This window comes from Antechinus flavipes, chromosome 6, assembly GCF_016432865.1.
Source record: "Antechinus flavipes isolate AdamAnt ecotype Samford, QLD, Australia chromosome 6, AdamAnt_v2, whole genome shotgun sequence".
In the NCBI taxonomy this organism is placed as follows: domain Eukaryota; kingdom Metazoa; phylum Chordata; class Mammalia; order Dasyuromorphia; family Dasyuridae; genus Antechinus; species Antechinus flavipes.
In genome coordinates, this window is record NC_067403.1 from 181,161,678 (window position 1) to 181,177,239 (window position 15,562).

At 37.2% G+C, this 15,562-nt stretch overlaps 2 protein-coding genes across 3 annotated transcripts in view; one reads left to right on the forward strand and one right to left on the reverse strand.

Annotated features, from left to right (window-relative positions):
* Positions 1 to 7,974, forward strand: part of SEC24D (SEC24 homolog D, COPII coat complex component) — a 117,675-nt gene extending 109,701 nt beyond the window's left edge. Inside the window, exon 24 of the mRNA XM_051965828.1 lies at positions 7,876 to 7,974. The gene's annotated coding sequence lies outside the window, so the exon portion shown is untranslated. The remainder of the gene's footprint in view (positions 1 to 7,875) is intronic.
* METTL14 (methyltransferase 14, N6-adenosine-methyltransferase subunit) overlaps positions 4,308 to 15,562 on the reverse strand; it is a 33,492-nt gene continuing 22,237 nt past the window's right edge. For both annotated transcript variants that reach the window (XM_051965830.1, XM_051965831.1), the window contains 4 exons: positions 14,515 to 14,607; positions 10,715 to 10,831; positions 7,765 to 7,975; positions 4,308 to 5,701 (listed from right to left, as the gene is read on the reverse strand). In XM_051965830.1, coding sequence (XP_051821790.1) covers positions 5,388 to 5,701; positions 7,765 to 7,975; positions 10,715 to 10,831; positions 14,515 to 14,607 — 735 coding nt within the window. In that variant the 3' untranslated portion in view covers positions 4,308 to 5,387. The remainder of the gene's footprint in view (positions 5,702 to 7,764; positions 7,976 to 10,714; positions 10,832 to 14,514; positions 14,608 to 15,562) is intronic.

A 15,562-nucleotide genomic window follows, 5' to 3' on the forward strand; every position in this document is an offset into this window, starting at 1 on the left:
GAAGTCACTGGAATATAAAAATTAAAGAATAGACCCAAAGTCAGGGATATCTGGATTTAGTAGCAGTCTTCCAAGTTTAGAGGTGGAAGGGCCCCTAAGGAAAGTTTGTCTGATTGTTTTAATCAACCAAGTATTTATAAAGCACTTACTACTTGCCAGGCACTGGGCTAAGCACCATACAAAGAGCAAAAATAAACTCTGGCCTCAAGAAAGTTATATTGCAATGAGAACTTGTGTATGTAAATTACAAGATACATCCCAAATAGATGGAAGATATCCTTAGAAAAGCAGTGGCTTACTGAGTGGGTTAGGAAAAGCTGTTAAAAAGATGGTACTTGAGCTGAGCTGGGAAAAGCTGTGAAAAAGATGGTAGTTGAGCTAAGCTGGGAAAAGCTGTTAAAAAGATGGCACTTGAGCTGAGCTGGGATTCGGTGAGACAGGGGTAAGGAAGAACTGCTCTTCTGGAATAGGGGAAGTAGTAAGAGATGGGGCTTCATGTGAGGAACAGCACATAGGCTATAGAGGACACTGCAGGGGAGTAATACATAAGACTATAAAGATTGGAAGGGCTTTAAAATGCCAATTAGTAATTTACATTTGATCCTAGAGGTAACAGGAAGTTAATATAGACTTGGAAAAACAGCAGTAAGCCAAGAAAGATCATTTGCCAGTTGTGTAGAGGACAGATTGGAAAGGGGAGAATATTGAAACAATGTGTTTCTACTACTCCTGAGTAGTTCTGGTGAACTGGAGAAATTCAGGGTTGTGGTTTGGCAAGAAAACAGAATTCAAGAATAAAGGATGACAGTGGTTAGTGTAGAGTTGAACTAGTTACCTGAGAGTTCAGGAGGAGATTGTAGTCCAAGAGTTCTTCACTTTTGTGTCCTAGGACCCCTTGGGGAAAACAGAATTCCAAAAGAAAAAAAAAAAAAAAAAGTCCACAATTACACTGGCTTAGTCATCAAGTTTAAAGGAAGTTGCCAACTGAGGGCTAAGAACCTGATAAGGATGAAGTGATAAAGGAATAAGACATTGGGAGAGAAAGTTATAAAAGCTAAAAAAAAGTGAGGTCTGGAGAGGTGAAATAACTAGGCCAAGATCTACAGAATCAGATTTGAACCAATCTTCTGACTCTACATGCAGCTGAGTTCAGGTTGAACTGGTGATACTGGCCTACTGCCTACTCTGTAGCTACTTCTCATCCATTTTACTTATTTCTAAGATTTCTTGGGTAATAAGGGAATAAAGTGAAAGGTGTTAGTGGGAGGGAAAGTAGGATACGGTTAACTTTCCCTAATGATTGCAAGGACTATTTTGTACATTTTAGATTAAATTTGAATTCAAAGTCTACGGTAGTAAAACAAGATATTCCATTTAAGATAGAATAATACTTTTATTAAAAAAACAGATGCTAAAGGCAAACTTCCTCACAAAATTTATGTCCTGGATCAGCTATGTCATACAGTATATAGAACACAGGGAGTCAGGACCTGAATTCAAATGCAGCTTCAGACTCTTGACACTTACTAGCTGTGTGACCCTGGACAAGTCAATTAACCCACACTGCCTCATCAAAAAAAAAGTCCTAAGAGGTAGAAATTCCAAGAATCTCCATCCCATCCCATCCCTTACTTCCCTCCAGAGCACCCAAGTTCTCCCTCCTTCAGAATGTTCTCTAAAGATTGAACATTCTACAAAAGAGTACTGGAGCTAAAGGAGATAACAGTGGAAGGTGAAAGAAAAACAATTATGAAACACTTACAAAGTGCCAGACAGTGCTCAGCACCAAAAAGTAGATCCAGAGTTAAGATCTTCCTTCTCTTGGAAAGGATGGGGGGAGGGGAAGGAGGGAGAAATTACCTTCCACTTGAGAAAGATAACAGAGTGCAGGCCCAAGCTTGAAGAGCTGGTCTACAAGGCAGCGGAAGGGCAGCTCAAAGCAATAGGTATAAAGGGAGCTACAGCTCCTCCTTTTTCTCCCTTCTCTTCCTGGTCTCTCTCCTGTCCTCTCTCCTCCTCCCCTTCCTCTCTCCTCTTTTCTTTCTTCCACTCCTCTCCCTCTATCCCCATCCCAGCTAGACACGGTGCATTGTGGGACAACGGCAGCATAAGGCCCAAGATGGAAGCCCTTACACAAAATTAATGAAGGACTTGAAGAAATTTCTAGACATGTGGAATGAAAAACTTCCAAAGCAGTAAGATTGATGAAGCAATTTATTGACTAGCAAGGATTTACTGCTTCTGACTGGCACTTCTCCCCCAACCATAAGGGAGTCTTCAGCATCTAAATCAACTTCCCAGCAGAGTACCCATTCAAAGTACCTAAGATAGCATTTCAAATATCCTCAGTCACAATGAAGGGCAGGTGTGGCTGGCAATAATTTTGTGCTGAAAATTGGAATCCAGCAACCAAAACTGGCCAATCAATCCAGTCCTTCACAGCATTGAACAAGCCCTATTCTGGGTAATCATTTTGTACAGACCTAGCTGAAAAATACTCTAAAGATCATAAGCAATTTATCTAAGCCTTGGTGAGGCTGTAGAATGTGATCAAGACACAAACAGAATCCTGGAAAGATAGGCCAGGGCCAGGTTATGAAGGGCTTTAAATGCCCAACACAGAAGTTTACATTTGATCTTAAAGGTAATAGAGAACCATAAGTAGTTATCGAGAAGGAAAATGGCACGATCACACCTATGTCCAAGGAAAATCACTTTGGTAATTGTGGGGAACAGATTGAAATAGGGAGAAACTTAAGGTAGAAGACCAATAAAGAAGCTATTACAAGGTCCTGATAGGAATGATAAAAGCCTCAAGTAAGGTGTTGCCTAGTGAGTAATGAAGAAAGGCCAGATTCAAGAGATACTGGAGAGGAAAAGGCAAGGTTTGAAAAGGGGAGAGTGAAGAGCCGAAGAACACACGTGGGTGATGAACCGGGGGAAGGGAAAGGATGATGTCCTTACAGAAAAAGGGGTGGAGCCCCTTCCCCTTGAGGGAATTCAACCCTCTGAAGTGATCATTGGACTTGTCTGCTTAGCCACTGAAAATAGGACTAGAGTCAAAGGATGGAAGTGGAAGCAGATTTGCATCTGAAGGCATAGAAAAAACTTCCTAACTTATAGGATTCAAAAGTGGGGCAGGCTATCTTGCAAAATAGGGATCTTCCTGGATTTTGTCCTTGTTCAGACAGATTGGCCTGGGTGACCTTCCAATTCACAGTCAATGAAGTGTTAGTCAGAGTTCCAATTCTTCCTCTTGTCTTGAAGATAGGTTGTAAACTTTTATCATTTAAGTTAGCCCAAAAAGAACCTAGAAGAGGTGTAGGATTGTAATCCAACTTCACTTTAGTTGCACCATATGTCTATCTTTACAATTACTGCCAAGAATTAATTTAGGATGTTATTTATGAGATTGATTTGTACTGACCTAATTTTGTCAAAACCCAGGGGCTTACAAATTCTCGTTCAAAACTCATTTTTGGAGACTTCAAAACATTGGAAAAAATTCATATTAGATAATGTTCCCCCAAAAGTTACGTAAATCTCTTTAATTAAGGAGTTTCATGGAGCCTACGGACAAGATTCAGTCAGCCAAACCCTCCATTATGGGTTTGTCTTAAAGTCCTGGAGTCACTGGCTGAGAGCAAGTTAAAGGTCCTTCTTAAAGCAATGTCCATCAGAGATGAACACTGGGGAGAAAGGAAGAATTGTGTTCCTGAGAGATGGACGGATCCCTCTTCCGTGCCAAGAAGGCTGCACACAGCAATGGTCCAGTATGCACCTGCCTCCCTTGTTGGTGTAGTGGAGATTCCCAAGTCAAGTAGGAACATCTTTTCTGAATAAAAGATTTGAGTCTCCCCTCACCCATGGCCAGGAGTTGGTCCCCCAGAAAGGCAGGTATATGTCCTGAGTCATGTTCTCTTTCGGGATATATGCTTCCACTGCCACCAATCCAGCAAGGAGCTAAGGAGACAGAGCTTTTCTAACTTCTTCTACTCAGGTTGTGACTTTATTAAAAGGAATTTTCTTCCTAGCAGATTTGTTCCTGAGGGGCCATGTTAGAAAAAAAAAGTTATATCTGAGACAAAAAGGATTCAACATAATATGGTATGCAACAACCATGTTTCTGTGAATTTTCTCAACCTGCTCAAAAGGTTAGTAATATCTAAATAAGCTTTTACTATCAAGCTTCCAGGATTTTTATCCAGAAACTAGACCAATTCAGCTCCTTGAAAGCAGACTCCTGAAATGTTGTGTCTTAAGTTGTAAATATCACCTTTCATTTAAAAGAAAAACCCTACTCAAAATATTATAAAATGGTATTTATCAAAATTAACAATGAAATCATTCTCACTGCCCCAAAGTCAGCAATTTCTTTTAAAATATGAATTACAGAAGAAAACTAGGTTGTATAAAGTCTCATATAAATGATTTACCAATCAGTTTCTCATAAAAAATATAAACAAAACATACAGCTGCAATAAGTAGAATCAGATTTCTTTCCACAAGCTGTGTATCTCTCCTTAAATTTTTCATAACAAATTTAAGAAACAAATGCCACTTTTGTTCCTACTGAGCATTACATTTTCAGGAATATGTAAAGGAAACAGCTGATAATGCATATTAATCTTTAGGTCAATTTCTGCAGTTTTCCTCATTTCTTTTCCTTAGTAAAACCTATAAAAGGTACTGGAAGTCTGAGAGTGCCCAAGCCCAAATCTCTGCCAATTTCATGAATCTGATCTGAAAGTTTTCATGCTTTTAAGGAAGACAAGGAGTCATTGATAAACACAAGAGGTATTATTTCCATGCTTCTGACAAGTTTCTGCTTTCTACACCTGCTGAAGAGCCAAATTCTGCCTAACTACCTGTTTAACTCTGAAACAAAAAAAATTTAAAACATAAAATCTTAATGGTTGTTTTGCTGTTACAGCAAGACACTGAGAAAACAGAAATGAGAAACAAGTCTCCCATTCTATTTCATCAATGTCAAATCAGCTTTTATGCCTGTTAATAAAGTGACTGAGAAAACTGACAGCAAGCAGGCTCCTTGTCCGGGCACTAGTAACAGAGTTTAGCTTTAAAGGTTTTCTTCAGCTATTAAAACAGAGTAAAAGGTCTTGTCTGATCTAGAACTTACTAGACTAATTTCATCTGGGCTAATATACTTCTGTTTTTTCCCTCTGCTCAGTTACATGCACATGACCAATGGCATGGTCACCTATTCAATACAAACCAGACAAAGCTTGCCAAGAATGACAAGTACACAGGAGGTAGCCAATGGTTTCCAGATGCAAGGAGTAGACTGGCTTTGGTTCCTAAAGCGAGTCCCCCAGCAGACATAGAGAAGGAAGAGAGGAACCAAAGGAGTCAGACTTCCAATGGAATTAGCGAGGTGGGAAGCCCCCTCTGTGTGCTCCTCCACGGCCCCCTCTAAATCCACCCCTCTCTCCTCGGAAAGTAGATCGGTTTCTTTCTCGGCCTCTCTCTCCACGGCCAGCAGAAGTGCCCCCTCTGCCACCTCCCCTTGGGGCACCACCTCCTCGATCAGATTTTGATTTTGGAGGGGGTGACTTTGGCCGCAATCTTTCAATTTCTTCTGTACATCCCGTCAGAGGGGAATTAGGAATGCTGAAATAGGAAGCATAAGTTTCTGCATTGAAGTTGCTATTGGTAAGATTGGGTCCCACAGTAAGCCAGCCTAAAAGAGACAAAAATAAACAGTCATCAATGTTTGCTCTACTCCCGCCCCCTCCCCCCATCCAAAGCCTACCTAGATTTCAGAGCCAAGTTTAAGTTATGTCTCCTGAATAAAGCCCTTCCTGATTGAAAGAAGAAATGCCCTGGCACTCTCCCAGCACTTAATACCTGGGTGACTTTATGTGGCACCTTCTCATACAAGGTCCCCCGTGTTTATCTCATCTTCCTGATTAGGCTGTAACTCCTATGTGGCCCTCTCTTAGACACGCATAGCTATTATGTCTACAACAGTGTCTATTCTTGAATGAACAATAACATAAACAAATCAAAAGGTAGAAGCCACCTGTTAATTTGAAAACATGGACAAAGAGTGAACATCTGTGTACATGAGGGACTTAGGGAGCATAGTGGTCTTCAATATACTCTAACAGCTGGGTGTTCAAGAGAATCTTGGTGGTGGACTTGAACTTCTCTGGGGAAGAGACTGATAAAAAAACGTGGGGTGTACAAGAGGACAAAGGATAGATGAGCTGCTATTTGTGACTCATCATAATGTATTCAAGGGTATTCAAAGGAGACCCCAAACCCAGGGCACACACTTTAATATGCCTTGTTATTTACATACTGCTTCTCCCCAAAAGATGAATTCCCATCATTTAGAAGTGTCTAGCACACAGCAAGAACATAAAATCTGGCTGACTGACCAAGCACAAAAGGAAGTTAGCATATAAATCAAAAGACTAGAAGGCTAGAGGCGAGAATCCAGGGACACCTGGCAGGGTAGAGGGCTATACAACAACTATGGTCTCCACTTTTGGTGTAGTGTATTAGGTTCATTCAGTGTCCTAGGATACCCAGCAAAGAAACCAAGAAATTTTGTGGAAAGGGCCATTAGAGGTCAGAAGGAGATATTGTTTTCATCAGCAATATGGTAATAAACTTTTATACCCCAAACTACAGTGAAAAATATTCATTTTTCCTTTAAGGAAGTCGAGTGAAAAAGCAAAATCATCCACAGTACTCCAAAACAAGTTGTTTTGGAATCCTCAGAGAAAATCCAAATATCTCAAATCTCAGTATGTTGTAACTGCATACATAAAATATAAATATGTGTATACATACAGCCTGTAAGATAGGAAATCTTTTTGACTTCAAAATCATTTTGAAGTCCAAAAAAAGTTTAAATTATTTAACTTGAATTAAAAAAAAAAATCTCCACAAAATCTGAAATAATGCTATTGCCTACAACTATGGTGGAGATTATATGTTTCAAAATTCAACCTTGCAAAACTTGTTTCACTTCTACTTTTCAGTTACTTTTTTTTGCAAAATGGAACAATTGGAGCCTGATTTCAATTACAGTAATGCTATCTGCAAGATTATTTACCATAGCCCGACCACAGCTTGCTCCCCTTAACTTCTAACAGACAGACAGCCGGCAGGGACGTCCCCCACACCATCACAAGCACAGCACGGCCTGAGAACCATTACGTTGTGCTGAGTGGGCATCACAGCTCATTCGCAATCCTCAGTCCTCAGGGACAACACTCAACCATTTATTTTGCCTTCTAATATAATTAAAAGAAGAAAGAAAAATAAACATTCTTGGTGATCTTAGCTTCCTCTAGCTATGAAATATGAATGATTTTCCCCACACCCACATATTTCTTATATAAATTCCCTTCCCTTTGTTCTATCTTAATACTATGTTCACACAACTCCAGTTTATAATTATGGCCACCAATTCAAATTTCAGAGAGCCTTTTGTGAACATGAATATATAGAAACTTAAATACACAATACGCACCCAAATGCAAAACAAATTTGGCTTTATATTTCTCATCAGAATTAAAATGATAAATCATATGATTGTTTTTAATTTTGTTTTGTGGAGAAAGCTACCACACTACTCCAAGTTTTCCACAAGATTATTTCATTCCTATTGTATCATGGAAATTTCATTCTGCATATTATTTTTATACAATATAAAAATTAATCATTCTTTATTAAATATATCAATCTTTTGAAATTAAAAGTTTTTTTTTTCTTAAACTGAAGTCTTACCTGGTCGGATTGTACTGTCCCTTCCAAAAAGATGAAGGCGTCTTCTACCAAGGCAAAAATGTTCAATGATATGAAAAATCTCTACAGGTTTTTCTATATTTCCAATTTCAGGTTCTTCTGTGATAATTAAGTCAATATCAACATTGGCATGAATGAAGTCACCATCAGTGCTACGCCGAACAGTTCCTTTGATGCCCATCAGGCAGTGCTCCTGCACAGAATAAATGAACAAAGTTTCCTCCAGACAGCTGCCCTTATTTTTTCAGAGCTCTGGGATAAATATTTTAGAAGCTCCCAATTTGCTGTGGTCTTTAGGATTATAAAAGCCAGGAGAACTATCAAGGTGAGAAAATGAGTCAGACTTTCTCAGGGTGGGAAAAACCCGAAAACACTTTTGAGGGAGAAGGGAGAGCAGCAGGGGACCACTAGAGGTTTCATTTGAGATAAGCCCTGATGGAATATGATTCTGAAAGGCAATGCTAAGAGTGAAGTCCATGCCCTGTGAATAGCACACATAAATGTAGATGAAAGGATGGATATGGTAACAGCTAATCAGAGTTTGAGAGAAATGTGAAGTTATGTAAGCCTGAAAAGGTGTGTGTGGAAAACCTTTAATAAAAGGGTGAAGAGTTTACATCATAGAAGGAATTTTATTTTTTTTAGTTCCTTCAACTTTTACAAGAACTTTCTAATATATATTTTTAATGCATGTGATCTTAGCCCCTAAGACACCTATCTGATTAAGGATGACATGTATTTTGAAATCTTTGACTTCAAAAGACTTTTGGCAACTGTGTTAGACAGCCAAAATTGGAAGCAACAGAGGACTCTGGCAAAAGGTAAGGAGATTATCAATTGGTAGATGCCTTAGAGAAGGGGCTTGAAAAACTGCAAGGAGATAACAGCACTAAATCTTGGCAACCAACTAGAAAAAAGAGTTGGGACGAAGTAAAATGTCCACCAGACAAATAAATGCAGGCCCCTGAGTTCAGAGAAAAGATTAATCTATGAAGAGATAAATAAGAGTCAAAGAAAGCATTTTATAAGACAATATCTGAGGATTGGAGCGAAGATAAGTAATCAGTAAAAGAGTGGGAAGAAGAGTCAGACAAAGAGGAAGAAACTCAGAGACAGAAGAGCTATAAAAGACAAGAGAAGAAGAAGATCAACAATTCAGGGAAGAGGATAGGAATAGTAAAGCTCAAATGTGGAACACAAGCAATGTCAAGAAAAATGAAAAAACACTTTGTGATTTATCAACTAAAAGTTCATTGGTAGGATCCTGAAGAAAGATAGTTGGAAACACTGCATTTAAAATACACTAGACAGTATAATATACCTGGAAATACATTTGTCAAAACAAATTCAGGACATATATGCACAAACTCATAAAAAATTTTGTAAACTATCTGTTACTAGCTAAAAAAGAAAGATAGTTCAGTGGAACAGATAACAATCTAGAGCAATAAATGAACACAGTTATCCAGTTTTTGACAAGTGTAAAGACTTAAGTTTGGGGGATATGGAGTCATTATTTGCTAAGTTTTTCAGAAATCTGGAAAGCAATCTGGCAGAAACTGGATATACACCAATTATCTTACACCATTAACCAAGATATATTCAAAATGGATACATGACCTAGATATAAAGGGAGATACGATAAAAAAAAAAAAAATTTGAAGAACAGGGGAACGTATTACCTACAGACTTAAGGATAGATAAATCATTTATGAGCAAACCAAGGGATAGTGTCATGAGATAGAAAATGGATAAATTTAAGTATATTCAATTAAAAAGTTTCTATATAAATAAATCTAACCAAGATCAAAAGGAAAACAGAAAACTGGGAGGGGGGAGGGAAGGACGGAGATTTTATAGACAGGTCATCAGATAAAGATCTTATATCTCAACTATATAAAGAACTTTATCAACTCTATAAAAACGTGAATCATTCCCCAACTGATGAATGGTCCAAAGGATCTGAACAGGCAGTTTTCCGATGAAAAAAGTCAAAACATTTTATAGTCATTAGAAAATGTTTTAAGTCATTACTGATTAAAGAAATGCAAATTAAAACAACTTTGAGGTATCATTTTACACCTATCAGATTGGCTGAAATGAAAAGGGAAAGTGACAAATGTTGGAAGGGATGTAGAAAAATTGGGAGTTTAATTTACTATTGATTTGATCTTATCCAACTATTTTGGAGAAATCTGGAACTATCTTCAAAATAACTTCCTAAACTCTTTGACCCAGAAATACCACTCTTAGATCTGTTTCCCACGAAAATTAAGGAAAATGGAAAAAAAACTACATGTTCTAAAATATTAATAGCAGTTCACTTTGTGTTGAGAACTGGAAATTGTGAGGATACCATCAATTAAGAAATGGCTAAATAAATTGTAGTATATGTTCATGATGAAATATTACTCTGTTTATAAGAAATAATGATCTCAATGATTTTAGAAAAGCATAGAGATCTCCACAAAATAATGAGTTAATAGAGTTTACTTAGAGTAACTGGTGGGGGGAGAGATGTCATAAACCCAAATTTTGGGCAAATCATTTTGGTGACCGAATGGGGGATGGAGCGAAGTAGGGAAGAGATTTGAAACAAGAAGGAGTCTGCCCACCAAAGCATTGCAACCTCTTAGCCAGCTCACAATAACCCTTTGAGTATTTTAAAAAACATAAAAGAGCAAGATCAAAATCTTGTTTTGAGGTTTTTATCAAACTAAGTTTGGGGGAAAGTGGAGGTAAATACTTAATTTATATAATTATTGCCTATTAAAATAAAAATATACATAAATATTTCTTTATAATTCAATTTGTATGTTAAAAATCAAAAATAGTGTCCTTACTCCCCTAAAATTACTCATTTCAAGATCATTATCAATGCAAAGGAGTACAAAGACAGGAAGAATTAAAAGAAGCCAGGATAAGGCTGTACCTTTGTCCTTTGGAAGACAGCTTTTGGGTCTAAAGTCTTTGTCTTCCCAGGATTATTTTTGTTGGTTTTAATCCAGCAAATATCTTCACATCTTCTGTAACCCCACTTACGTAAACACTAAAAGAAAGTGGAAAACATAGTTATTAGGATTTTTGAAAATTAAACAAAAAATAATTGGTTCTTTTCTAGGTGAGGGAATAAAATTTCAAACTGGTGTGGCAATTTTATTCAGTGTGTATTGAAAAAGATAAAATACAATCTATGGGGAAAAAAGCAGAAGTGGAATACATCTATGTAAATTATGTATGGTCAAGTACTCTTTGTATGCATATTTCCAAATGGAAGATAATCCTCATCACCCACTGACCGTGATTGCTCCAAGTTTCAAATGAAAAAAAGGCGTGTCACCAAGAAATGGTTTTACCTTTTCATGTCCCTGGAATGTTGTCATTGTACCTTGCAACAAAGCTAAATGTTTATAAAATTTTGAAATGAAATTCTACAATATTTCTTAGTGTGACTACCACAATCAAAAAATAGTATTTACAGCATAAAAGAACAGAATACGATTAATGTCAGGTGCTAATGGTACACATCTGCAGAAACTAGTACAGTGAGCTAAGGACCACAAAAAAAATTAAAACAAAACAAAACGGATAGGATCACTGCAGAAAGTAGACAGTCTAAGATGGATGATTGAAAAGGGAGGAAAAACAAAATTGCTCAATCTAATTTATTTTGATTATTTCCTAAGGAGAATGATCTTGGAACTGGAAAGGACATAACAAAATTGGCTAATAGAGAACTGATATCCAAAGTCATCTGGGAGATGATTAAAGGGGGGAAAAAAGTACAGAGTAAGAGAGTTTGCCCTGATTCCATCCAGGTATTAGATCAAGTATCTTGTGTCATTTTGGCAGAAAGAATGGAGTTATACACAGGAGACAATAAGAAATCAGGAAAGACTCCATGAGAGCTGAATGATCCCCAAATGTGCTAGAGTAAAGGTTTAAGAGATGGCTCTCTAAGAGGAAAAATGTAATCTGCACTATTCATATTTTGACCATCACTTTAAATCTAGAAAATAAACAACAAAAATAAACTAATCTAAAATTAAAATGTCTACTAATTTCTGAGGTGTAAATTTTTTACTCACACTGAAAACTGAAAAACTAGACTCTAGCATGTCCCTGGTCATATCCAAAGAACAGGTATTTATAGTTCAAAGATACACAAGAATCTGTGCTTAGGTGACATATGACTGTCAAGAACAGAAAAAATATCCTGACTAATGAAATTAATTATGGATAAATGTAAATAAATTCTTACACCGGCTTCAGAAAATCAACTCCATATGGACAAATAGAAAAAGCATGGCCAAAAAGCAGCTTACATAAACAAAACTTGTAGGGGTAAGAAGGGGAAATGTTTTTGGTCTTTTTTCCCCACGGCAACTGGAGTTAAAGTGACTTGCCCAGGGTCACACAGTTAGGAAATGTTAACTGTCTGAGGTTGCATTTAAACTCAGGTCCTCTTGACTCCAGGGCTGGAGTTCTAATTCCTATGCCAACTAGCTGCCCCAACCTAGGGATTTTAATGTACTGTATACACAACACAAGATAAATTGCCAAAAAGACAAGATACCAAATGCTTTAAGATATAGAAGTGAGGGGAGGGGTGGAAATGTTATTTTAAGTCAATAAACATTTATTAAGCACCTACTATGTGCTGGGCCCTGGGCTAAGTAAAAATATCAAAAGTAGCAAAAGACAATTACTACCCTCAAGGATCTTATACTCTAAAGAGAGACAAACAAATATGTACAGACAAGCTATATATAGGAACAGAAAATAAAGAGAGGAAAAATGCTAAGGGTTAGGGAAGGCTTCCTATAGAAGGTAGGAATTTAGATGGGACATAAAGCAAGTTAGGAAAGTCAACAGACATAAGGACCAACCAGAGAATATGTTCAGAGCCAAGAAATGGAGTGTCTTATTCAAGAAACAGCCAATAGGTCTATGTCAGTGAACTGAAAAGTTATGAATCAAGGTATGCTATGAAGGCCTTTGAAAGCCAAATAGAACATTTTGTATTTGTACATGGAGTTGATGGGGAGTAAATGGAATTTACTGAGAATATTTGGTGGGGAGAGAGAAATCATAAACTCGAATTTCAGGCAAATCACTTTGGTGGCTGAATGGGAGATGGATAGAGTGGGGAAGAGATTTGAAGCAAGATGATTTACCCCCACCGTGTTTTTCATCATTGGTTCGTGTATGTGGTAATGAGAGCCTGCACCAGGGTGGTAGTCATGTCAGAGGAGAGAAAGGGAGCATATTGGAGAGATATTTGCAGAGGTGAAATCAAAGGACTTGATTAGCAGATCAAATATATGAAGTGGGAGATAGTGAGGAGTGGAGAATGACTCCTCAGTTGTGAACGGCAGGGCCTGGGAGAATGGTGTTGGCCTTCACAGTATTAGGGAAAGTAGGAGTAAGGGAAGGTTCAGGGGAACGATAATAAGTTGTTCTGTTCATGCTGAATTTAAGATGTCTACTAGATAGTCAGAGATGTCAAATAGCCAGCTGAAGACTCAAGACTGGAGGTTAGCAAGAGAATGGGATAAGATAGGTAGAATGGAATTATCAGCATAGATATGCTTAATTAAATCCTTGGGAGCTGATGCTCCACCAAAGAAATAAGTAAAGGGAGAAGAGAAGAGGGGTCAGGCCAATAATGCTGAGGGCAACCTATGATTAGAAGAATGACCCCAGAGCAAAGCAGACAGAGGAATGGTTTGAGAGGTAAGGAAAAAACCAAGACAGAGTGGTGTACCAAACACCTCGAAGAATATTATCAAAAATATCCAGAAGGAGAGTGATCAAGTGTCAGAGGCTGCAGAGAGATCAAGAATGAAATCTAAGAAAAGGCAGCTGGATCTGAACACAGTTCTGGAAGTCACATTTTAGAAAGGACAGTGATAAGATGAAGGCAAATAAGGATGCTAAGGATCTAGCACACCTTGTCACATTTATATCAGCTGAAGAAGTTACGGATCTTTAATGTAGAAAAGACAAAGTGAAAAATAGGACAGTTATCTTCAAAGATCAGAATTGACATTTAACAGGACAGTAATTTACCAGCTGTTCTGCTAGAATGCAGAAAACAGCACTAGAAGCAACAAAAACAAACCACAGAGGCAAGTTTAGACCTGGAATGAGGAAAAAAAAAACTGCTTTTCAAACACCAGTCTAGCTAAGTAGAGAGGCTCATCACCAATAAGTTACCCATCGGGTGATGATTTGTTTATTCACAGCAATCTATATAGTCAAAATAACCTCCTCAAAACTCCCCAACATAAATAGGTTCTAGTTTTATGCAGGCCCCTTCTGCTCTGCAGTGAAAGAGACAGAAAGGAAAGAAAGGGGACACAGAAAAGAGAAATATTTATTCTATGATGAGAGAGTGTGAGTGTGTGAGTGTGTGTGTGTGTGTGTGTGTGTGTGTGATCACCCAGTTATTTCCCATTCACTAGTTTCCATGGGTTCTCACTGAGGAGCTTTCTAATGTCTTATACACTCTTCAACCTGGCTGTCTCCTCACTTATCCCACTCTTGATTAATGATATAATCTGGCTTTTTATAGGAAGCAAGGACCACATTCAAATTATCATTCAAAACATGGACTCAAAAACAGTAAGCTATATAAGATTGTTCCATGAACTTTTATGCAAGCATATTAGTTTCATTTTTTCTTAAACATTAAAAAAAAAAAAAAAAAAAAAAAAAACAACTTCTTACCACTCTGCCAAGGTCCAGGCCCTCCCCAGAGCCACACCACAAAAAGACAAATGATCGCAGTCCAGAAAGCTCCTCAATTTCTAGCTTCATAATCTAAGGAACATAAAATAATATTGCACAAAAGTACAGCTTATTACATATTCTGTATAGTCAACATTTTTCTGGATTTTAATCTACACAGTATTATCTTAAGTAAAAGGTTTATAGTAAAAAATCCTATTTCCTCATTCAAATGCTGGCTCTACAGAAAGAAGAAGATTATAATTAAGATTTTAGGATAACAGATCAGTAATGTGTTGAAAGAAAGGTTCTTATCAATCTTTCTGTGCAATAATCTCATTTTACAGATGAGTTAACAAAGACTCCAAGAAATTCAATAAGCTATTCAGGACCATAAAGTTTATCAGGGCAACTAAAAAACAATGTAGCAACATACTGTTTTATAATTTTTTTCAGTTTCCGAAGATAATTTCTAAATTCTAAATTTCACCAATTCTAAATAAACAGGAACACTCAAAAAAGGGCATCTAAAATGCACGCATGCACATGCAGACACACATACAGAAACACATATCTTTCCCTGAAACAAGAAATGCTTAATTTCAGTATCATTTCACAGCAACATCAATTTAGGGACCAAAATAATTCTTGAACACATAATTCTAAGCAAGGTGGGATACAATTATGTTATACTAACAACAGAAATAAAAATAATTTTTTAGAGCATCCCTTACCATTTTTCAACTATCTTCACAATTTAAAATTTCTTATGATTAGGAACTAAATGCCTTTTTGTATTTAGCAATCTTTTTTTTCTGTTGCACACTATTTATTCTGTAAATACTTTTTTAGCTGTATTTCTTGTTTTCCCCTTCAAATGTAAAGTACTTGAGGGAAGGGACTGTACTCTCAGCAGAGAATTCTGTGCAATAGGTACTTTAAGTACATTAATAAATGCTTAATCCATGTGACTATTTAATCTACGAAATCACAGATCCATTTTATTACACCTTTCCTTAGACATTTACACCATTGTTCTGAGCCCATG